Source organism: Ruditapes philippinarum, unplaced genomic scaffold (assembly GCF_026571515.1).
Source record: "Ruditapes philippinarum isolate M1 unplaced genomic scaffold, ASM2657151v2 ctg2513_1_1_1_1, whole genome shotgun sequence".
NCBI lineage: Eukaryota > Metazoa > Mollusca > Bivalvia > Venerida > Veneridae > Ruditapes > Ruditapes philippinarum.
Genome location: NW_026866048.1, coordinates 87119 through 113615, shown reverse-complemented (window position 1 = coordinate 113615; position 26497 = coordinate 87119). Strand labels below are relative to the sequence as shown.

Below are 26497 nucleotides of genomic sequence, written 5' to 3'. Positions count from 1 at the left end.
AGGTGGATAAGGTCAAGAACTGAAATTATTACACTTGTTTATTTCTGTTTAAAACAAAAAAGGCATAAAATATGTTACACTCAAACTATTTTTTGCTGGCACCCTGCAGTTTTTACTTGAAGTAAATAACAGTGAATGATGGTATAAAGAGAACATTTTTATCGTTTGCCTGTGTTTGAAGCACCGTACGTTTGTTACGTCATCAATAAACCTGAGGCCATATTCCTGAAAAGTCTGCGTATTTACGTTATTTAAAGGGTTGCATTATTATATTTCAGTTTCATTAACACCATATAACTGTTACATTTTTATTCCTGTCTCTGCACGAATGACTTGTTTTTATTTTTTATTTGTATTTGTCTTTAGTAACTTCATGTTTTGTACAGATGTCAAAAAGAAGTTTTCCATTCAAATTGTTTTCGTCCGAAGATGCTATTTAACATTTCTATTTTGGTTTTACTATATATATAACATTGTACGAGTACTAAGCTCCCGAGTTTTCATATCTTTTTGGGGGCTTATGTGATAATTTTATTTCTTTGTGTTTGTAATATTTGTTCAACATTATTGAAGTAACATGTGTTTCTCTAAATTAAATATTAAATGCCTACGTTTGTTGAGAGTCTTATATAAATGATTTCCTTTAAAATGATCTTTTAAGGTGAACGAGTTGGACGAAGTGTATCTATATCTACAATAAATTGTTTTAAATAAAATATAATTGGTATTAATTTAATAGAACTAAACAAACCTCAATAATTAGTTCTATTGAAGCCAGGAGGATAATTCCAAATATGACAAAAGACGCAAATCCAGAAATTGGTTCAGCCTCGTCTGTAACCTTTTGACATTCAGAAATATTGGACGGCAAAGAACTGATATTTTCACATTCAGAAATGTTGGATGGCAAAATACTGAAACAAATAGTGTGTTGCGTAAGAAATTGAAAAAGTAAAAAGAAATAATATTCAAATATCATATCATCCAAAAAACAAAAATGAAGGACAAATGCCTTTGTCAATAGTTGTATATCATCATTAAAGGATAATACACAGCAAAGCATAAAATGTCTTTGTATGTGAATAAATTATATTGAGTTTCTATATCTCAAGAATTTCTGTTCAATGTTTGATACAATGAACACAAAAAGAAATTTCATGCTGTGACATGTACATGTATTTATATTAAATGCAATGCATGCCTGTCAAAGGCGTAACACGCCTTAAATATTTAAGAATTGTATTCTAAACCATTGTGTGACTTGGTTTTCCCATTATATAAATTTAAAAACATTAAAAATGATAATAAAAACCAATGATTAATGTATGAAATTTATTGACATCCCTTTCACGGTTTCATATTATCAACAGGGGGATTATGATATTAATATGGAAACGATGTCAACGTTTATAAATACAAGGGACGCCACACTACGAGTAAATAACGTCAGAACTTATATTTAGTTATGGTAGAAACGTTTGGATGATATATTAGTTTTGCTTTTTTTTACAATACATATGCATTCTTTAAAACGGAAAACATAAGATGTATACAAATACGCCAAATTTATAGGTATTGTAAAATGTATATACAATCCACGAAGAAAATCTATTTATTTACCGACTTATAATTTGAACTGAATCATTGGGTTATAACCATTTTATGTAAAATGCATTATGTTTATGTGTATACATCAAGTCATATTATTCAAAAACTTACTTTTTGAGCTGGTAAGGTGCTGGTAATGAGAGTGTAAACCCTGTCAACAGTGCCAGAAAGACGGCATAAACTAGACAGTTCACAATACTGAATATAAGACCAATGCTTGACCATTTCTTTTTCAGTAGAGCAGACACTAAAGGGTGATCTAACAGTTCATTTCGTTTGGATTTTACCTGATACAAAAATTATTTTTGCACAATTCATTAAAAAAACAGATAAATATTATATCATTAACTCAAATAACTCTATATGTAATATTTTTATTACCCAAAACAACTATTGTAATGATCTGAAATATGCAACAAAACTGAGCTAGATTGCCAGTTCTTACAAAACTTATGAACAATTCCAGTCGAAAAATCAGACGTTGATTGACCATCACTGTTTCTACAAAATGTATCACATATTTATTTTATTTCAAAAGTACTACTACCCTTGTAACTGTAAAATAATCTTAGTCACGTTGCACACTTGTTATTGACAGAATAAATTCAATTGGTTTATTTGAAATTTACGTTTAAATTACAAAATGTTATGGTTAGTAATTAAAAGGAAAGTAAATTATTAGAAATAAAATATAAGTAAAAAACATTTCTGTTCAAATCATTAGCTTACCATTATCATCAGTGGGTGGTTTTCCTTAATGTGGTTTCTATCATTTGAGTACGGACCTCCTGAAAATATGTAAATACTTTTCATCTAGACTATTGTATGGATATTATTCTGAAGAAAAATCTAAAAATATTTCAGTTAAAGATGACATATGGTAGGAAACCTTTGTTTTAAAGTTTTAAATGAACATAAAATATCATGAATAACGTTTATAATCTACCGAGGTACTTACATAAACAAAACTCTGAACAATACTTTAATACTAACTACTTAATTTATTTATTTATCTGCAAGGCATAGTTTGTATAATGCTTCCTTAATGTATGATAACTTTCCATTTCCAACTGTTCTTTTTCATCTTTTTTTTGCTACTATAGGAAAATGAAAGCAAGTTCTTTCTTTTCGTATTTTTTTTATTTTCATCGTTTTCGCCATTGTTTTTTTAGGAAGAAAACACGTGGTCCAGTATTTATTTAAATTATAGTAGAGTAAATGAATATTTTTCAAATTAATCACAATCGAGTAATATGTCATTTAATTAAAAAAACTTTCAAGGAACATGTTGAGAAAAACCCCGTTTTATGATTTACTTTAAATGACTCTTTCGAGAATCGCCAAAGGGTAAATTCGTTTTGATATAGGTCTGCAGCTTATTTTGTGATAATTTTGTTTAAACAAATTCATGTTTTTAGGATTCCAATTCTCTTTGCTTAAAATGAAAATAACGAACACGCATGTTTATTTTATTTCCAAGAAATTGTGCTTGTTAAATGTAAGAAATAACTGTTATAAAACTACGGTTAGCCAGATTTATTTTAAAACTATTTTCATAGACATGGTCCAAAAATAGAGTACAAATTTAAATTCAATACTTAAACGAATGTTTGCAGGTTGACTGTGTATGTATTCTGTAACGGTGAAATACGCCTTAAATTGTTTTCTCTTTAGTACTCATAAGTGAGAGAATTCTTTGGAAGTTTTATTGTCGTTTATATGGTTTCTATTTAGTCAATATGATTGCAAATAATTTAAAGTTAATGTAACTCAATTTTAATGGTTTTATATCATAAATCGTACACTCAAATGGTGATGTATCAAAATTGTAAGTTCAAAAAAGCATTATTTGAAAATATATTATCGAATTTACATTTCATGTAGATAAGGGAGGTAATTAGAAATATTTTTTCGATACAGTCCAAGACAAATTTTCAAAAAGAAATAAATGTATAGATTTTGATGATTTCTTATAATGCGATTTAACAATGCAGTACAAACATAACATATTCTTGGAAGTTTGGAAATTGCTTTCAAAGAATAATTGTAAAAATATATACTCTTTCACTTAAAGTGTTGTTTCATCCTATATTACAACATACATACTTTCAATGTTTTGTCTTTGAATTGTACAGGCTTAAAATGACTATCGTCTTATTCTTCAATTTGGAAACAGGAAAGGGTTGTATATTCAGCCTCCAGACTACAAAATTTTCTTAGGTAAGGTATAAAACTTAACTTCAGTGTTTTTATATGTTCTGGGGCGTGGGGGATGTTGCACTTAATCACTATCCCTCATGACTCAATAAAACCGAGTCTGCAATTTTCATGTAATTTTGTTGTGATTATTGCTTCCGAGGGATCACTTTGTTTCCAAATAATTATATAATGCGCACACAAAATAAAGTTGTACTATAAATGTTTTATATTTTAATCTAATATTATAGCTATAGAAGTTTCTAAAATCAAAGAAAAGTTACACAGGGAAGTGTTTCTCTATTTATTATGTATGTATATAAAAGAAAAAAAGGCCATAATTCTGCCACAAATGTGCGCAAAACTGTTGATGATGATGATGCTTTTGTAAAAGTTTAGTAAAAAGTGCTCGAGAAATATAGTAGGAGTTCAGAACTATAGTGCTTTTCTGTATCTTTAAATGAAATAAATAGAAAAATCAAAGGGCACTTATTCCACCAAAAAATGTTTGAATACAGGGAAAAAGCGCATCTTATGACAAAGCTTAGGGAAAGTTTTGAGAAAAACGCTTTGGAATGTAGTAGGAGTCGAGCACATTTTGCGATATGATTTATATCTTTTATTCGGTTATTTCAGAAATGCATTTGAAAGCAAAAACATATTTTCCTATATATTTAAGGGGTCATAGTTTTGTCGAAATGTTTGGATTGCAAAGCTTTGTCAAAATGCACCAAGTCTTTTCGTGACAAACCTTCTGTGAATGTTTGGTCAAAATCCCTTGTGAAATATAGGGATTATGCAAAGAAGTGTATACACGTATCTTTATTAGAAACAAAATATAATAATTCTGCCCAAAATATCTGGGTCACAAAACACCGGCAGAATCAAAATTTGGTAACTGCAACTCTAATGGTTGAATTTTTAAGATTCTTTAGCTGAAGTATCTACTTTTTCTACATGGCTTGCTATCCAACATTATTTCAATGACTTGGTTTTAAAGATATTATGAAATCGCAACAAGTGTTTCTTTTTCATAACATTAAGGGATTTCAGGTTTAGGGATAGAGAATCTGAAAACAAAGATACAAATTTGTTACAATTGTCCTGTTAAATATATAACATGCCTAAATCAAATGCCTTTGCTTCAGCAGTAAACATAGATGTATTATCAGGTTGTCTCATTCTAAATGTGAAATGGATTTCAAAATCGGATGCACCTACTTTTCACCGTGTAACATAAAAAAATATTTATATTTCATTTTGTTTTTGTTATACAGTAAACTCCAACTGTATCGATATCGCTTGTAATGATATATCGGTTATATCGATACGTTTGTCTTGGTCCCTGCCAACTTCCATTATAACCTAACGGAAGCATCCTCGCATATATCGATATCGCATGTATCGATATTTCGGATATATCGATGTGGATTTTAAACCCCAACGCACATATATTACCTCTTAAAACGATAATTTGCTGCACAAGTTTGTTGTGGAAGAGCGGTCTCGGTCCGCTTGTTTTAATGCATAAATATCTGCTCGATTAAATACAATGACGCGGAACATGTTCTGTGCGTACGTAACTACCGTTTTGTTCTCAATACAGGTGAATTCATCTCAAAAAATAAAAGCATGCGTATAGAAGTTTCTAAAATCAAAGAAAAGTTACACAGGGAAGTGTTTCTCTATTTATTATGTATGTATATAAAAGAAAAAAAGGCCATAATTCTGCCACAAATATGCGCAAAACTGTTGATGATGATGATGCTTTTGTAAAAGTTTAGTAAAAAGTGCTCGAGAAATATAGTAGGAGTTCAGAACTATAGTGCTTTTCTGTATCTTTAAATGAAATAAATAGAAAAATCAAAGGGCACTTATTCCACCAAAACATGTTTGAATACAGGGAAAAAGCGCATCTTATGACAAAGCTTAGGGAAAGTTTTGAGAAAAACGCTTTGGAATGTAGTAGGAGTTGAGCACATTTTGCGATATGATTTATATCTTTTATTCGGTTATTTCAGAAATGCATTTGAAAGCAAAAACATATTTTCCTATATATTTAAGGGGTCATAGTTTTGTCGAAATGTTTGGATTGCAAAGCTTTGTCAAAATGCACCAAGTCTTTTCGTGACAAACCTTCTGTGAATGTTTGGTCAAAATCCCTTGTGAAATATAGGGATTATGCAAAGAAGTGTATACACGTATCTTTATTAGAAACAAAATACAATAATTCTGCCCAAAATATCTGGGTCACAAAAACAGCCGGCAGAATCAAAAATTTGGTAACTGCAACTCTAATGGTTGAATTTTTAAGATTCTTTAGCTGAAGTATCTACTTTTTCTACATGGCTTGCTATCCAACATTATTTCAATGACTTGGTTTTAAAGATATTATGAAATCGCAACAAGTGTTTCTTTTTCATAACATTAAGGGATTCAGGTTTAGGGATAGAGAATCTTGAAAACAAAGATACAAATTTGTTACAATTGTCCTGTTAAATATATAACATGCCTAAATCAAATGCCTTTGCTTCAGCAGTAAAACATAGATGTATTATCAGGTTGTCTCATTCTAAATGTGAATGGATTTCAAAATCGGATGCACCTACTTTTCACCGTGTAACATAAAAAAATATTTATATTTCATTTTGTTTTTGTTAATATATAACAATGCATTAGGATTAACTTGATTAACTTTAGGTTTCTAAAGAAAGCGCTAGCATTTTCACAGTTGGTATATGTATGTGTTTATTACCATGGAAACTGCCCATTTTCAACAATTAAAAAACGTCAACATAAATGTTTTTCTTTTTTGTTTTTGTTTTTGCCTTTGCCATGGAATTTTACCTTAAATATATAAAACATTCGGGAAATTCTGTTTCATAAATTCTTTACTTATCTTCAGAGTTCATGTTTATTTTCTCAGTTTTGTAAAGAAGCATAAAACACTAATTATTTAAAATAACTATGTTCAGATAATTGTTTGTTTTATACAGAGTAAACATATAACGTATGAAATCGTGTTTACTGTGTGTTTTAAGCTGTATTATATTTTATTATTTTCTTCCGCACTGTACTTGTACTCTAGATCTATCTATAAGTTTCTTGTTGATATATTTTTCAGTTTCAAAGTTATGTTCCGGAAAATGTTAAAAGTGTAAACCCCCCAAAAATGGCAATAACTCCAAAATTAGGCATGGCAGAGATACAATCAATAAATCATCAATAAATTACAATCTGATTGAATATACATGATAATGCTCAGCAATACGCATAATACCCATATTGTTATTCAACATGAAGCATCATTTTCAAAAGTATATTCAGTTATATTATATTCTTAAAAACAAAAATGAAATCAGGCATAAGTATTTGAGTCAATTGTCACAAAGTATTAAAAGTTAAGTAAAGGCATAAACGTACCTTTACGTTCCTGTGATTCTGCTGTCTGACAGGGAAAAATAAATGTACGACAATCCTCACAACCTACATAAATTGAAATAATATTTAATTATATTGATGATGTTTTATTCAAATAATGTCATTTACTATTAAAATAGAATCTTTTTTATTTATAATTAAACAATTTTTAATTATTACATTACGTTATGTTTAAAAATTAGCATTTTGTAGGAGATAACATATTCAACGAACATTCTCAATGAGTTTTATTAAGTCTGCATGTTGACAAGGAGATTTCGGTTAAATGTATTGCTTTCTCTAGTTTAGCTATATCGAACGTTTTTTAAACTTTCTTTAAACACTATCAATGAATATCTTTAATTAGTCTCATGTAAATCTACTGCTGTAGATATGTTGTCAGACAGATATGCACGTTTAAAGCTTCGGTGGTCATCTTCTTCATCAAAGCTACCGCATTGCAGCAATACTGGTTACAGTTTGCCCATGAATTATACATAGTAATATTTATTTGGGGTTGCTAGGAGCTGCCGGCAAAATACTTTTTCATTTTAGTTATGGCGGGATATTGTTAAGCAATGTGGAAAAATTTTACTAAGCCTTTGTACAAGAAATTTGCTGGGGAAAGTTCATAACTTACGTAAGCTTTTGTTCGGAATTAATTAAAGGGTGTAAATCAAAAATCATCTTTGTCCTAATCAGGTTTACAAAGCGCTCTCATTTGAAATATTCTTGTTCGGACAATTAATATTACCGATTGTTGCTAGAAATTGTTATAGTTTAAAATCTGATTAAATAAAATCTAGTAACTGCATGTGATAAAAAAACTAAAACTTTAATTTGACTTTAATTGATTACTTAAAGAAATAATAGTATTTATTAGAACATCAAAAGTTGAGAGAATCCATATAAGAACGTACATTTTGATTCTTCGTAAAATCTTGATCCGTCGCAATACTGGCATCCTGAAAGTATAAATACACAACATTTCAAACATCCAACGTGATTTTGTTTTCACTGCTGAACATGATTGAACAAGGTTGAACATGATCATTAAACGCAACCATTTAAATTAATTTTAAAATAAGTACGTTCACGGTTGCCATGTTCTAGATATATTAATTGGTGAAAAGCAGCAAGTCTCCAGAAGATAACAGGAAAATCTACCGTCTTACTAATATTTCAGGCCTTTTTTGAAAATATTATAATCGTTTTTTGAAAGAAATCGAAATGACACTTGAAAATGTTCAAATTGTAGCATTTTTGCTCTGGAAACAGACAATTCGCTTTTCCGTCGACGCGATATACCTTCTTTTATTATACCAAAGAATTCTTTCATCCGGCTTTTTGCTAGTATCGCGTGATGGTATAGGACAATATTGCGACCTGTCATCCGAAACGCACGGAATCCGTGATCGTATCAATAATAAAGGAAAACGATTAAACTTCTTTCACGGTGACCTATTTCATCTACAAAATTTTGCTAGTAAAACGCGATAATTATCGCCTCTAATGGGCGAAATGTAGTACTAAATTTCGCATGTAGTCTCGCATGCGATAAGTTACCGAATGTTTACAAATCTTTTGAGCATTTCTAGGTCTAAATTGGCCTTAAAATTATATATTTAGACTGAAATTAAAACTTTAGAATTTTCAAGAAAAGTAGATAAAAATGACATAAATGAGACATGTTTGAAAATAAAAAGAAAGGAAATACTAAGATCATTGCACTTATTAACATCTGTCAAAGATAGTCAAACGATAATAAATGATGAAAAATGAGAACAAAGATAAAAAAGGAAATGGCGACGGACACAGAACGCAACCCCGACACAATCCACATACAAAAGCCGGGAAAAGAAGGGACAAATGATAAGAACTAAAAGCTGCCGATAAGAGCATAAAAGGGACAAGGGGTGTAAGGAAAAAAAGGAGACATAAACAGGGATGCTACCTACCAAATATCTAAGCTTTGAGGGTATTTTTAGACCCTGTGACTTACATCAAGCTGTAACCATTCATATAATTTTTATACCATCTACGGATTATTACTCTTAAACTCGGTCAACATTCAAGTCGCTCACCTGATTTTCAAAACAACAATTGTTGCGGAGATTGGAATTTTGATTGTTGTTGTTGTTGTTGTTAAGTATCGTTCTTGTTTTGTACATGTCTTATCTTCAGAAATGTTTTATTTAAAACTTAGGTCACAAAAACCAAATATGGTACAACTTTGTTAACACTCTACTGGTGGCATATTCGTCCAACATGTCCAGGCAATTTGTCAGAAAGATTGATTCTGTATTTCTCTATTTGATGATAAATAAAGCGTTAAACAAGCTTATATACGGTAAAAAAGGTTGGACACAGAGCCATTATATGGAAATAACAGTCTACAGGTTGCATTTTTTTCTGTTCGAATATCCTGGACATGTTTCATATTTCTTGCTCAATTCCGAAAATAGGGTGTCGAAGGGGTCAAATACCAGGTCAAAGAGCCAAAATATGTGACAAAAATAGTGTCAACATTTAACAGTTAACATTTTGTCAGGCCTAATACCCTGAAATTTGTCTCATACATGTTTTTTGCTCAAGTCCGAATATGGGTCGACAAGTGTAAACAAACTAGCCTTAAATGGTCAAATGGCACAAAAATAAAAAAAAACTTAATTTCAATTTAAAAATACACCGGCAAGGAAGGGTGACATTAAAGAAATGCATACCTAAACAAAACACAACGGTACGCAGCCAAGCAGAGCACACGGGCAAATCACTGACGGGGTTATATATTTTAAATTGGAAATCATAAAAACTTAAAGAAGAAAAGTCTAGTTGTGCACATTGTTGACATTTTCCGTTTATTGATTGTCGTCAGAGTTATGGGCCTTTAATGAGTTTTTAAAATTTGACCGAAGTATTTTCTCATACACACAGGAATTTTCAATGAAATTTTACAAGGTACATTGGTACTTGCGAATATTAAACGGGTTTTCGGTTGTATGATTTTTGGCTTAGTTATGGCCCTTGAATTTGCCTGTAAAATTGTTAATGATTTGTGTCGCCAGCTTTATTTAAGTTGATACATACTACAACGTAGCCACAGCTTATAAAAATCACAACTTAAAATAAAACAGTATAAGGCCAATAATACTAAAATAAGTCGTCAGAGCTGCGTGATTGTACAGTTTTTAAAATTATATTGCCTAAATCTGAATCCATGTCTTAAAAAGTGCTTAGAAATAAAAACAAGAGGGCCGTGATGGCCCTGAGTCGCTTAACAGAAACAACTGCTTATCCATTGTCAATATTTTCTATATCAAATTTGAGCATAGAATTTGTTTAAGCCATAATTTGAAGAAATGTCATGTCTGGGAAATTTAAGTTTCAGCGCCCCTTAAAAGGGGCCAATCAAATTAATATGAGCAAACTTGATAAAAGACTACCTAAGAATGCTACGAAGTTTGGTGATCATCTATCAATTATTTCAGTAGGAAATGATGTTCAAGGTTTTTCTATTTTAAGCTTTAGTGCTCAAATTAATATGAGCAAACTTGATAAAAGACTGCCCAAGAATGCTACAGACAAAGTTTGATGATCATCCATCAATTAGTTCTGTAGTAGATGTTTACAGGTTTTTCTATTTTTACCTCTGTTGACCACTGAAAGGGACCAAATGAAAATGACATGAGCAAATTCAAGTCTGACTGTCACAAGAATGCTACAGACCAAATTTGAAGTAAATCTGCCCAGAAGTTTCAGAGAAGAAGACGATTTTTGACGCATGAAGACGGACGACGGAGCATCCCCCTTTGATACTAACAGCTTGCCCTGAAATTTCAGTTCTGGTGAGCTAAAAAGTAATCAACGGTCTTTACGTTTGCTTACATACTAAAGTGCTTAACCAATGCTAAAATTTAATGCAAATATGTATGAAAATGATTGAATGGCATAGTGTCGGTAAAAGCTACAGTAAACAGAAAACGAAAGCGATCCAATTACTTTCAAAATCATTCTTTGGTGACAAATGAAATACATGCAGCTTGAGAATGGTAAAACGTGCTTTAAAAAGTGAGTTTTTTGCATTGGATGTCTGAACGATCCCTGTAAATTACTTTGTGTTTTAACAAATGCAGGTAAACGAAAAACCTGTTTTTATTTTTCCACCTTTCTTGGTAGGCAAACGATGAATACACTGACATGGGTAGCACTCTTTACATCGTACCTTATCTGCATCTGAAATGATACAATCTGTGCCAGTTAGTAGTTATGTGAAAATGATAAGTTTTTAATTTAAACATATCTGGGGGATGGGCTGTGACGAAAGCCATAAAAAGGCTCAAACAACAATAAATCTTTAATTTTCTGTTTTGCCGTATAAATTGATTTATACTTGAATTCAAAATTATCTTACAGAAGTCGTAATTTCTTAATGTTAATACACTATCGTACTTTTTTTTCCTCTAAAACCTCTTACCTTCTGATGCAATGAAAGTATGGAAATTTTTCTTCCAGCCATAAAGATGGTTTGTGTCATCCAAATATTTATACTTGAACACAACTTTAAATTCGTTTTGAGATCCTCCAATTTCTGTGCATTTATTAAACACCTCCCTCGCAACTTCTAACAATGAGATTTATAAACTGTATCAAATTTCTTTTAAATATGATGTACAAGACATATAGTAACAAGTACGTTTCTTAACATATATCGGTAAATATGAATTAGAAGTATTTGAACTTTCATCAGGTTGGCTACCCACCAGTTAAAATTTGACGGACATTCAATCAAGTAGTGCGTACATGGCTTATTCTAAATATCTTTCCTCTATTTTAAAGCATCTGTGAACAACAACAAAAACGGGAATAATAAACAGTAACATGTGCCAATGTAACTTTTCCGGATGCATGTAAACAATTGTTTCTGTTGAATTTTAGTTAACCAAATTTAAAAGATAATTTTGGTAGTAATCGTAATTCAAAATATGTACGACTTTTAAGATATTTAATGTATTCTCCAAAACTCCAAGAAAAATAGGTTATTGTCTTCAGTAACAATACATCAGTAAACAGTCATGCTTTCGAGTGGAGTATTCATTATAAAACAGAATCATAAAAGTCATGTGATTTGATTCAATGCCATAATTTTTGCATCGGTATTCCGGATCATAGTCTTATAAAAATGCGGACGATCTTTTTGCCGGGGATTGCTTGTGTATGTAATAAATGTATAACTGTACGCTATTTTCCTATCAAACAGATAGCGTGATAAAGAAATGCATTATTACACCACACTAATGATTACAACTCATATGACGTCACTAAACATTTGTTTATAAGCTTGTTAGAATAAAATAATATATTATTCTTTCTTGCGTTGTTGTATAATAATGTACATATAATCGTTTTTAAATGCTTTGTAATTAATCACTGAGGCATATCGGCCTTCGTGTTTATATTCAAGTGCATTTTCACTCGGACCGTGTATTATTCTACAACAATGCACTCAAAACTGATATCTAGTTAAAACCATTATAGTAATTACCATGAAATGAAACGCCATCAGTTTGCGACATGTAACAATATAACTTGCCTTCGATAGCTAATTATATGCTGATCATACCTGGCATTTTTCTGATAAGCTTTCTCATCGGAGTATCATTAAACGAATCAGAATCTGTCCACGTTTTTGTTCGCAACATTTCTTCCCATTGTAATGTTTTACTTCGAAGAATTGCTAGAACTATTTCACTGAAAAGGAAAATCATGTTAATATAATTTTCTCAATATATGTTGTAACAAGGAAGGGCGGCATTCAATGAATATATCCCCTTACACAGAACCATCATAGGAGGCCAGTAGTACAGGAACACACAGGCACAAGAAAACAACCGGAGGTTTTGTAAAAATAAATTATACATACAGGAAATCCTAGAAACCTTACAAGGTAATTAAAGAAAAACAAGGGGGGGGGTGAAAGATACTTACATTACAAGCCCTTAATCTCTTGCCTGAATAGATGGTTCAAATTGACACGATTAAGATGTAATTTATAAGTTTATATTTTAAGCTTTGGCAGCAGTCTTGATCAGCAGACCGGAACCATTTGTGCATATTTTAGAGTACCCTCAAACGACCATTTATGTATAGTTTAAAAAAGAATCAACCCATAGTTAAGGGAAAGATGTTGTTTAAAGTATTTTTTTATTTTTAGCTCTGATAGCCATGATGTGCAGCAAACCGGAACCATTATGAGCATTATTGCTCTATACTTTCATCAAAAAGTGTTCGATAGTAAAGGAGGAGATGTGGTTGAAACTCGTTTTCTATTTTTGGGTTTTGCAGTCATTTCTTTTCATAACACCGGTCTTCTCGATCTGTATACGGTGTGACGTCAAAGACATTATTTACACCGGCCTTTGCAATTATCAAGCGGCTTAGGGCAACATGATACCCTCTCTAATGATTTTTGCGAATGAACTGGATGTGTCCTTAAGGGTGTTTACATTTTTTATCAAAAGGTCTGGAGGTAGAGAGTTCCATTCTTTCACAGTATTTGGGAAAAAACTATACTTTAACACATCAGTACGCGACTGGATACGTAAGAAATGTTGACTATGTTGGTTCTTGGTAGATCTTTTACTACGTTGTAAAATGTTTATATTTATATGTGCTTGTTTGTTTACACCTTTATTCATTAATATGAGTCTATTTTGTTGTCTTCGTTCCTTAAGGGATGGTAGATTTAGTTCTTTCAAAAGGGTTGTCATAGTACCAGGTTCGTAATTATAATTTGATGTTATAAATCTAACTGCTCTCTTTTGAACACTTTCTAGTTTTTTCTTGTAGATAAAGTTGATGTGGGTCCCATGCTGCACTACAATTTTCTAAGACTGGTCTAATAAGTCCTTTATATGCTTGTAATTTAACTTCTAGCGGGCAAGTTGATAGATTTCTTTTCAAAAGTCCCAGAGTTTTGTATGCTTTGTTACAGATTTCTTCCACATGTTTTCCCCAGTGCAAGTTACTTCTTATATGGACACCAAGATATTTAATAGATTGTAGAAATTCCAGTTTTGTCCCTTGTAATGTATATTCATAAGAAATTATTTTCCTTTTTCTAGTTACAGTCATCATGTTGCATTTTACCGGTTGAAACCTCATACCCCAAGTAGTTGCCAAATGTCCTAGCTTGTTAATGTCCTCTTGTAAATTTCGCAGTCTTTTTTACTTAATATTTCTCTGTAGCAGACGCAATCGTCAGCGAATAACTTTATGTTTGACGAAATATTGTCTGAAATGTCATTTAGGAATCGTCATTTATATGAACCAGGAATAATATCGGCCCTAACACTGTACCTTGCGGAACACCGGATTTTACTGATGAAGTGCTAGATTTGCTACCGTTCACTACAACACACTGTGTTCTCTGTGTAAGGAAAGAGTCTATCCATAACAAGATGTTTTGAGATATTCCATATTTGTTCAGTTTACTTTTCAATAGTTCATGAGGTACTGTGTCGAACGCTTTTTCGAAATCAAGAATGAATATATCTGTTTGTTTGTTGTTATCTATAGATGTAGCACAGTCATGGATGACGTTAACAAGCTGTGTTTCGCAACTATGATGTTTTCTAAATGCGTGTTGACGATTATTCAAAATACCGTTTTGTTCTAAATGTTGCATGAGGTTGGAACAGATTATATGTTCTAACAATTTACAAGTAATGCATGTCAGCGACACAGGTCTGTAGTTACTTGGAATGGATCTATCGTTCTTTTTGAACAATGGGCAAATGTTCGCATTCTTCCAGTCTTCTGGAATTAATCCGCAATCAATTGACTGTTGAAAGAAGTGGGCTAGGATTTCTGATATTTCATATGAAAGTTCTTTGAGTATTCTAGGGTGGATGTTATCAGGACCCATTGCTTTACTCGGATTGACATTTTTTAGAATGTTTTCAACACCTTTTTTAGTAACTATAATTTTCTTCATGGTTTCAGTAGAAGGTTTGGAGTACGGAACAGAACTGTAAATTGTCTCTGTAAAAACACTAGTAAATTGGCGATTAAGTGTTTCGGCTTTATCTATGTCTGTTTCAGCGGATTTACCGTTTCCTGACTTTAAGGGTGGTATACCTTGCGAGTCTTTCTTTTGACTACTTATATATTTCCAAAAGGGTTTTGAGTCCTGTTTGATGCCACCAATGAGATCGTTAACAAACATACTGTGTGCTGATTTCAATTCGTTATTTATAGAACTTCTTAGAATCTTCCATCTTTGTTTAATCTTTGAGTTGCCAGTTTTTTTATACAAAGCATGTGTGCGGTTTCTTCTTTTAATCAGACGCTTAATATTATTATTTATCCAAGGTAGAGACTCTTTTCCACCTGACATTTTGCTAGGAATGTTCTTTTCAGATGTACTTATTATAAAAGTTTTAAACATATTCCAGTTTTCTTCTACTGATCTTTTGTTTTGGTAACCATTAAAGTATTTGTATTTGGAAAAATTAACAGCATCTTCCTTCATTTGAGTATAGTCACCTTTTGAGTATTTAAAAAGTTTACGTTTTGGCATAGACTTCCTAGGTACATAACAGCTGAATGTTCCCATAATGGCGTCATGGTCACTAAACTGATCTGGAGAGTGAATGTTGCTAAACTGACCAGGTAAAGTTGTTACCAATAAGTCTAAGGTGTTACTTTCTCTAGTTGGAAAGAGAACAAGTTGTTCTGCACTAGCCTCGTTTAAAATGTCTATGAATAATTGGCCTTCACAGTCTGATAAACATGAGTCAGTATCTTTATTTAGTTTAGATGTCCAGTTTATTTTACGGTAGTTGAAGTCACCCAAGATATGGATTGCTGGCTGTATGTATGACTTTCCAAAAGTTTTAATTTTGTCTAATTGTTCCTTTAAAAGATTAATATATTCAATAGGGGCATCAGGTGGTCTGTACCAGCTAGATATATAGTGAGGTTTGCCATTGGAGATAATTTTACACCAAACAGATTCAGAACCGTTTTCCAGTGATTTCAATGGTGCCGGATTTAGGTAGGATTTGACGAGCAACATTGTTCCTCCTCCTTTAGCTGTCCTATCGTTCCGATAAACATTATATCCTAAATTTTCAGGGATAAGTTCATTAGACATTATGCTAGAGTTTATCTTTGTTTCTTGTAATGCTACAACATCGGGTTGTTCTGCTTCTAGGTAGGCTTGTATTTCCAGTTTCTTCCCTCTAATACTGTTTATGTTAATTGAAATAAACTTTATTTTTCCATTTATTTTAAATTTCTGTTTTTCAACAGTTTGCTTAATATCTGTTTCTTCCGTAAGGACTTCAAATTGATTCCTAGTTTCAAAGCTGGATGAGAAACTTGAAAAGGATGTTGATGTGTTGTTGTCGTTACATGAAGGACAAATCCATGAACAGTTTGTAGTTTGGATGACGAGATATTCGGCATCAGACACGTACGCACATTGATTGTGTATCCAAAGTTTGCAATTTTCACATTCAATTGCTGGATCAGTGTTGAATATATTTCCCGTACATATACCACACGGTGCACAGCAGTTTTGGCAATACCATTTCTCATTGCTGCTTTGCAAATCTGAATATTGTTGGTCATCAATAGAAGCGCAACGTGCATGTACCCAGGCATTACAGTCATCGCACTGTAAACCCTTGTCACGACTTCGCACCAGTTTAGAGCAAGATCCACAAGAGTCTTTACAAGGGCCGGGGTTTGTTTCGATGTCCCCCGATATCAACAACAGAGTCAAAACAAACGGGTTACATTGTTTATATGTTTGTATAAATGGTTTCCAAGTTTTACTACTACCATATCCAGATAGATTCAGATATTGATGGATCATATTAGGGATATTATGAATAGAAGTGAAAACTGTCCCATGAGTGCAGGCCTGGTGTTTTGCATGTAGAACTTCTGATTTGTACACATTTTCATAGTCAGACAATTTAACACGAGTTATAAACATTAAAAACAGTACATATATAAAACTACTAGTGGTCATGTTGACAGGCACAATGGTAAAATCAATAAATCCTCAGTTAAAATCCTTAAAAAGTTTCTTAAAATCGTAAAAAGTTCCAAAGCACACTAAAAAAATATCCAAGATGGCGGATCCCGCGTATAAAATTCAGGCTCTAAAAATTAAAACTAATTTTCTGCTCGTAACAACATAAAATCCTTTAAAAACTAAAACAGTATTGTTCATAAAACTAAAAGACGATTGTTTTCATCCAGTTCACGACTAAAACAACCATAGAATTTAATTAAAATAGGAAAAAACAGTCCGAAAAATTTTCGAGAGCTGCCACTTGACGCATGCGCAAAACCCACCGGTAAAGATTATGTTACTTTACTGAAGGACTGCCAAATAACTATTTCTATACAGTTTTATTTTCAAAATGTACCCGGCAGTTAAGGACAAAATGCGAAAATAACACTTTTTTTCTATTTTGACGGCCATCTTGTTCCGTAGACCGGGACCATTTGAGTAATTAAATACGATTATCCAAGGACCATTTATTGTAAGTTTCATCAAATTCTATCAAATTGTTAAGGAGGTGTAAGTTAAATGTGTTTTCTATTTTTCGGTCAGGTGGCGACCACCTTGTTCAGCAGACCGGAACCATTTAAGCTATTATATAGAATAGATAAATACAGAATCCCTAAAGAAAGCCCAACATGGCACAATTGAAAATGTTTCAGGCTCGGTTTGTTGAGCCTGTTCATGGACGGTACTTGAAAAGTGCAAGTTACCGTCCACGCCCCCTAGCACCGGCTTAAGCAGAATTCAACATTTAAACATGAAATAGTAAAATTTTGAATTTAGAAACATCCGCAGATGTGTTCATACGGCGGTTATCATGGAACCTTCAATGTGACACTTCCGTGCCATTCCATGAAAAGCGACGTATGGTCCCCCAAGTAATAAAAAGCGTGTGCCCTAAACGAGAAAACAATGGGCGGAACTAAATAAAATGGAATTTTGAAAGGGGATCAGAGGTTATGAAGCCTGCGTATCACAGATAAGACGTCAAAAGACAAATTTAAAAAGCAGGCAACATATCCTAAGGGTGATTCAACATTATTCAAGTAGGAATATTGGAACCACCCAACTAGAAAATGCCGAAAAGTTGAAACTTAAAATACCACAAGCACAACAATTATGTCGTGCTGAACGATCTTCAAGGATCGAAAATATAACATCATTGATTAAATGTACGGGGAGACTTTTTACAGCCGCCACACGGCACAAATAACACGGATGTGATCATAAAATAGATAAATACAGAATCCCTAAAGAAAGCCCAACACGGCAAAATTGAAAATGTTGCAGGCTCGGTTTGATTGAGCCTGTTCATGGACGGTACTGAAAAGTGCAAGTTACCGTCCACGCCCCCTAGCACCGGCTTAAGCAGAATTCAACATTTAAACGTGAAATAGTAAAATTAGGAAATTAGAAACATCCGCAGATGTGTTCATACGGCGGTTATCAAGACTATTCAATGACCATTCCTGTAGAGTTTCATCAGAATTTACCAAATAATGAAGGAGTATATCTCATTAATTAAAAAAAAACATTTTTCTATTCTTAGCCCTAGCAGTCATCTTGTTCAACAGACCCAAACCATTTGAGCAATTTTCATAGAGGCCATCTTGTTCACAGACGGGATTCATTTGAGCAATTTCTGGAGGGGACCTTACAAGGGTCCTTCCAATAAAGTTCAATCATTAACTTTAGAATTTTAGGAGTAGATGTCGTTAAAAAAAATGTAAACAACAAAAAAAAAACAAGATTGCATTTGTAAAAAATGGTATGCCACCGCATTATATAAAACAACACTATATAGAACTGTATGAAGTGTTTATACAATTGAACTTTGCCATAATGCAGTTGAGTCTAGTGAATTTGGTTGTCAAGTTCATATTTCACATGACCTTAATTTCATGACTGTACATCAAAGGACAAGAAAATAGGTCACATCATCAAAATCTAGGTCAGCTGATATCAAAGTACAATTTTACATCTATAACTCTGCGCATAGTTCAAATTTCATAGCTGTACATCAAAAGACAAGAAAGTAGGTCACATGTCAAAATCTAGGTAAGCTGATATCAAAATTCAATTTTACATATAAAACTGTGCACATGGTCAAAATTTAATGGCTGTAAAGACAAGAAAGTAGGTCACAATCCCCTTGAGCAAGGCACAATTTTTACCCAAGGGTGAAATTCAAACAATCTTGGAACAGGTCATAAATGTATGTATAATAATAAAAATATATGACACCGGGGCGGGGCAAATATTAACCCCAGGGTTATGATTTGAATAATTTTGTAAGAGGTCACTTGTGCAATGTTTAATCAAAATACTTAACTTCTAGCCGTTGTCAATTTAGAAAAGAAGCTTGTTAAATTTTACTATACACATATAAGGAAATCCTATGAACCCCTGGGGCAGGGCCAATTTTGACACCGGGGGCTAAATTTGAACAACTTTTTGTTTGTTTGTTTGTTTTGGGTTTTACGTCACACCGACACAGTATGTGTCATATCGCGACGTTCCAACTTTTACTGGTGGAGGAAGACCTCAGGTGCCCTTCCGTACATTATTTCAAGCACGAACGGGCACCTGAGTAGAACCACCGACGTTCCGTAAGCTAGCTGGAAATTTGATGGAGGACCTGAAGATGATACTATATAATACCAAATATCAAAACTCTAAGCATTGTACCTTCATCGACTCTAATCTACATACATGCATATGTACATGTACGTACATACATACATACATTCTTACATACATACATGCATTAAAATACATACAAACACACAGGTGAGTCGCTATATGCCACCGCAAAGCAAATGCTGCGCTGGCATAACAATATTTTTTATTCCTTACTCCGTACATATTTTTATGTTTTTCAAGAAAATGGTTGATATTCCTTACCTTGTCGTAAAACAGGACACTTTTTAATATTGTGATGATCATTTTACTTACGGATGGTTGTTGTCAATTGCTAAATCTAAACAGTTCCATTTGGAGTTGTTGACGTTCATCTTTGACTGCTCAGCAAGCATTGTAAATACTTCCGTTCTTCCATATGCGGCAGCATAATGAATTGGTCTCATCTATTATTTAAAAAGCAAAATATTATACATTATTTAACATATATCATTTAAGGTTCTAGCCGGTGCTAGGGGGCATAAGGGATGTTGGACTTTTTCATTATCCCTCATGCACAGACTCAATCAAACTGAGTTTGCAAATTTCATGTAATTTTGTTGCGATTAATGCTTTCGAGGGATCACTTTGTTTTCAGGTTATTTTCAAAGGTAATGTAGACCCCAAGATTTTCTCTGCGAAATACTAAATCAAGGAAATATGAATTGATTTATAGACGGACAAAAAGCTTTATAAATCTGTGGCTCAAATATGGTTACGGCAAAAGGGTCACTTAAATTAAATAATTATGCTTATTACAGACACAGTTAAGCGGAGCCTCCACTTTTCATGTTGTTTTGCTTTGATTAATACTTTCAAGGATTACTTATTTTTCCGGTTTGCTTGTCATTTACATGTAAGGTACACTTATCTTAAACGACATCTTCTCAGAAACTACAAAGCACGGAGCTCATTTATTTAGCATGAGACGCTTGTTTTTAGCCTTCTACAAAAGCTTTAAAAAGCATGCCACTGGGGTCAAAATTTGCCCCGCCAAGGTTTCTTAGCTAACTGTTAGTAGCAGTCAACATTTAAGGATAATGTCTCTGACGTCTGTCTCTGTATCTATGTCCGCCAGTTCGAAAAACTTGATACTTGCCCGGACTACTACCCAGCAAACATCCAAACTTAACATAAATTATAAGTACCAAGACTAGTTGTGCATATCATCTAAATGATGATGCCTTTTTAATTTTGAAGTTATGCACTTGTGGCCCTTCAATACAAATCACGTTTTGGTATGTTAATGACTGTTGTGTCTCCTGCTACACATTATCTGCATCATGCAAATGGCTATCATCAGGCGACATATGTGATCACTGATCGCTCTTGTTAGAAGTGTATAGGTAACTACGTTTATGTTTTCTTTTGGGAAATTAAAATGCCCAATCATGAACCAAGGGTCAAAACTGGTCCCGCCCTGAGTGTCATTCATACAGACTTGTTTAAGGAAAAAAATCGTAAGACTTCTCTCGAAAAGTACGATGTTTAGATATAAGATATTTGTTTTATAGCATTATCTTAAAGTCCTCAAAATATATTGAATTCATGCTGATGTGGTCAAAATTTACCCGTCCTGGGGTTCACTTACATTTTATTATATAATCTTATATATTCACTTATATAATATGTTCTATATTATTTCACTGTAAAAAGTGTGGTCAGTGATTAAATATATTGTCTGATGATAGCCTATTAAGCATTTATATGGGGGGATAGTTGACCATTGTTTTCCCTATCGCTACTACATTCTACAATGGTGCAGCTCCTGTCTAGCAGCAGCCACATACATCATTATCAGGCTAAAACATATGTAAACGAACGCACCCTCCCCCATCCCACGCGACCAAGCAACACAGGACAACCAGCAAGGAGTCAAGCAGGACCCAACACAAAACAAGTTAAAGCACGGACGGGGTCAAAATGCTTTTTTTATTCAAAGGCTAAAACTTTCATCAGGGAAACGCGTTAAATAATCGCAAGTCGTTGAGGTGCCGATCAACCTTGTAAATTTTCATTTAAATTACATAATTAATAATAAGAGAAGTAGTCCGGACAAAAGATCATTAAATTCAAAAAATCATTTAACCAAAAAATGCAACTACACAGACCTGGTACTGATCATTCTTGTAAAATTTTGATAAAATAGCATCTTTAGAATTTCAGAAGTCCGGACAAGTTTTGTGTCAGACAGACAGAAAGACATACTACTAAGAATACAGTATATCCTTATTAGTTGCATGTATCAGCTTCATTAGCACGCCAAAACACATTTTTATTCAAAGGCCATAACTCGGCCAAAATCATTCAACCAGACATCCCATGTTATATGTGCAAGTACTTTAGCGATTAATAAATCCTGTAATATTTCATTGAAATTGCATAATTAGTATGAAAGAATTAGACCGCAAAAACTTTAAAATAAAGTCATATACATGTATAGCTCTGACAAAAATTATGTAACCGAAAACTACCGACAATATGCACAACTTGCTATCGCCCTGATCATTCCTGTAAAATTTGATGAAATTTCATCGCTAGTTTTTGACAAGATTTTTGAAGGACTGCCATACAGACAGTTGTTTGTTTGTTTGTTTCATTTTACGCAAAAAAGAAAACATATATAATCTGCTGTAGAATACTTAGGTGACCTTTAAGGACCATGGGCCTCATGTTATTTCTCGGTGTTAAATGCTGTAATGAGGTCACATTTGGTGTTTTTTTTTACTATTTTAAAATATTTGTAGATGTCCGCTACGAAATGCTTAATGAAAATTCATTATGCTCTCGATATTGTACTTTATTTATAAAAGAAGAATGAGATGTATTTCCTGCACCATTTGTTTTATAAACTAAGGGACCCCAGGGCGGGACAATTTTGACTCTTTCGGCACAATTGATATAACTTTTATAGAGTACACAAGTTGATGGTGCAACTTCGCTCTGGACGTTGTACTTTCAGATAAAAGTATTTTCAGACATTTTTACAGGTCTATGTAAACTAATGATCCCAAGCTTGGGCCTGGGCCATTATTTTTACCCCCCATGGCATGACATATGCTGATTATCTATAGAGCAACTGTGCAATGCAACAATGCAACGAGCCAAATATCCTAGCTTTTGAAATAGAATGAAAGTAAGAATCCCTTACAAAAGCACAAAACGACAAAGTCGTAAATATTGCAGTCTCGGTTTAATTAAGTTTGTTCATGGACGGTAGTGGAAAGTGCAATTAACCGTCCACGACGCCAGCACCGGATTAAGCAGAATTAAACAAAGAAGACGAAAATGGATTTTGCTATAGAAGTCGAACTGGACATTGTACTTTTAGAAAATAATATTTGTAAGACTTTTTATGTGTAAACTGCGCTACAGAGTAGCTCTGACATGCAGGTACAGCTTTTACGTCGACTGTCGCCTCCGTGGTCGAGGGGTTAGAGTCGATGATTTCTATTCCAGTTAACTCTCTGGCGTGGGTTCAATCCCCGGGAGATGCTTTGGTAGTTTAGCGCGGAGGTAGGTAGTCTAGTACTGGTGTAACTCTCCAGGAACGATGGTTAGGACACTCCCCGCCTATATGACTGAAATACTGTTGGGAAAAGTCGTAAAATGAAACAAACAAAACAGTTGTTCTTTGTTATAATTAAATATGTTAGAATTTAAATAAGAAGAAATATGCGAGGATTAAATGTGAAATATTATATGTACATGTAATTATTAAATAAAAATGTCAATAAATAGGAGATTTGATATTAGCCCTGTTATTTGTTCTTGGGTCAGTCGACAATATCAAATCACTAATTTATAAACATAATTATAGTATGTGAGGACACATTTCCGTCTTATTTTGTGAAATTACAGTGCCAAGAACTAAAATATTTAGCATCTACTATTATCTTGTGAATGTTTGCAAATTTAATCATGCACCTGGGCTCGAAATTTGACCGCACAGGAATCATTTGATTAAAGAAATCACATTTAAGTCTAATTGTATGAAACCACAAGTCCCAGAGCTGAGACATTTGGCATGCAGCATCATTTTGTAGATTTCAACAACAGTTATAGGTGTTATGACTCTTAGGTCAAACATTGCCCTGTCCGGGAATCACTTGCTTCAACTAGACTAACCCATGGACTTTTATTTGAACAAACTTGGTAGACACCGATTTGAATATGTTTTATAATAAATATCTAAGCTCTAGCTGTAAGAAGATTTTCTAAGTTTTTACTATACACATATAGTTTAAAAACAATAACACCCCCTCTGGGCGGGGCCAATTTTGTCCCCAGGGCTTTTATTTGGTAGTCACTCACTCGAAGATAGTTCATGCTTAATATCTAAACTCTAGCTCTTTTGGTTTTTCAAAAGAAGTTTTTTTTTAAGTTTTTACTCGTATATACATATAAGGAAAATCAATGATCCCAAGGGCAGGACCAATTTTAACCCCAGGGCTCTTATTTGACCAAAAATGGTAGACACCTATTAGAAGATGTTCCATGCTAAATATCTTAGCTATAGCTCTTAGGTTTTTTTTAAAGAAGAATCTTTAAGTTTTTTACTATATACATAAAGGGGAAAAATGACAACCCCTGGGGCGGGGCTAATTTTGTCCCCCGGACTTTAATTTAAACAAACTTGGTAGACACCCATAAGAATATGTTTCTTGCTCAATATCTAAGCTCTAGCTATCTGGGCTTTTTAAAAGAAATTTTTGACTATATACATATAAGGAAAATCAATGATCCCAAGGGCGGGGCCAATTTTAAACCCCTGGTGTCTTATTTGAATAAAAATGGTAGACACCTATTAGAAGATGTTTCATGCTAAATATCTTAGCTCTTAAGGTTTTTTAAAAGAAGATATTTAAAGTTTTTACTATATACCTAAAGGGAAAAACAATGACCCCTGGGGCGAGCCAATTTTGACCCCAGGGCTTTAATTTGAACAAACTTGGTTGACACCCACTACGTCGCCTTATTCTAAAAATGTCCTAACTCCATTTTTACCAAAAATGAGATAACTGCACATTTATTTTAGTATTAGTTTGTTCTATCTCCAAAACAAAACATGTAAAGATTTACGTCATACTTTTGTAGATATAGCGTCTGTATTTTGTTCTATGTCCAATGGAAAGATTTGCTGTTAGCCTTTTTTCGTCGTATCTCCAACACATGTAACACTTTTAGGGTAATCTTTCGTGCCAGCCAATCAAGTTGAAAAATATATGTCATGTGACCTGAAGGGGCCTGACAATATAATTGTTCTAACTCCAGTGATAACAACAACAATCGTATCTAAATCAGCCAGCTATTTAGGAAAGTAACAGTTAAAAAATGATTTCTGAAGAATGTAAGTAATATATTTTAGCTTTTATACGTTTTATAAGTGGATGTATATTTTGCATTAGTATTTGTTTCATCGTATTATGATTCTTTTATATATGTTTCTCAAAGTTTGACAATCACATAATTTCGGATAATTATATTCGGATATTCGTATGAACTATTTGGAACTATTTGAAGTATCGAACATTGTTGTTGTTTAATTGTTAATGCTAATATTTTGTCCATTTCAGGTCATACTTACTTATATTATCAGACGTTGTCCTTACAGAAATGTTGTCTCTTAGAACTTGTGACTGCAGTTAGCAGAACTTCCACAAAACTATGCAATTTTATATCAACAACATCAAGTCTGTGGGGAAATTTTGACTTGCCATCAGTTTCAGATAAATCATTGTTTCAAGTCTTAAAATATTCACAAAAGATTTAGATATTTAACATTCCAATAGGATCGGAATACCACTGTCTTGTCCAAACATAGATTTTAAGTTTGCATGCGAGTTTCAGTGTTCTCCGGGTCATCAATGATTATATTTATTAGATAATAGCAGAATTCTTAAAGCACAATACGGCATGATCTAAAATGTTGCCGGCTCGGTTTGATTTAGTCTGTTCATGGAATGTCCAGTATCTACGTTGTGCGACAAACACCAATATGGGAGATAGCAAAATTCACTGGATGTAAAATCTTGAAAACGACGATTTTGCAATCTTGAAAGATTAATAACTTGAGCAGATATTTTTTTCATACGTTGATATTAAACCACAAACAATACTTGAGACTTTGAATGCATGTGGTATTGACTTTAATTGTGTGAATTAAAAAAAAAGTGTTCTTGGTAATATAATTTGGATATGTATTCATTTAATCACAATATTAGAGATGGTTACAATGATTTCATTTTTCATAATGGTACAAAATATGTCAGTTTGTTTTAGCAAGTTCATTGATTAAAATTTTTGTGAAATGTTTGTTTTTCTTCTTTTATGGCACACTTTTATATTGTTATTATCGAGAAAGGCCCAAGTTGGAGATCACGTGAATGAATTTACACTTTGACATAGTAATTTACAAAGATAAAGTGATTCAGTGTCAGCGGTTCAACCACTCTGGCTGAAAATGTTTTTTAGAATATAAAAATCTACTAATATTCTATAGTAAAATTATTA

At 33.0% G+C, this 26497-nt stretch overlaps 1 protein-coding gene across 1 annotated transcript in view; it reads right to left on the bottom strand.

Annotated features, from left to right (window-relative positions):
- Positions 1-751: 751 nt before the first annotated feature.
- Positions 752-26497, bottom strand: part of LOC132731116 (transient receptor potential cation channel subfamily A member 1 homolog) — a gene marked incomplete at its 3' end in the record, with an annotated part of 33577 nt that continues 7831 nt past the window's right edge. The window contains exons 4-12 of the mRNA XM_060717241.1: positions 20261-20391; positions 12845-12972; positions 11699-11845; positions 11371-11457; positions 8145-8189; positions 7228-7290; positions 2338-2396; positions 1720-1895; positions 752-914 (exon numbers count right to left, since the gene is read on the bottom strand). Coding sequence (XP_060573224.1) covers positions 752-914; positions 1720-1895; positions 2338-2396; positions 7228-7290; positions 8145-8189; positions 11371-11457; positions 11699-11845; positions 12845-12972; positions 20261-20391 — 999 coding nt within the window. The remainder of the gene's footprint in view (positions 915-1719; positions 1896-2337; positions 2397-7227; positions 7291-8144; positions 8190-11370; positions 11458-11698; positions 11846-12844; positions 12973-20260; positions 20392-26497) is intronic.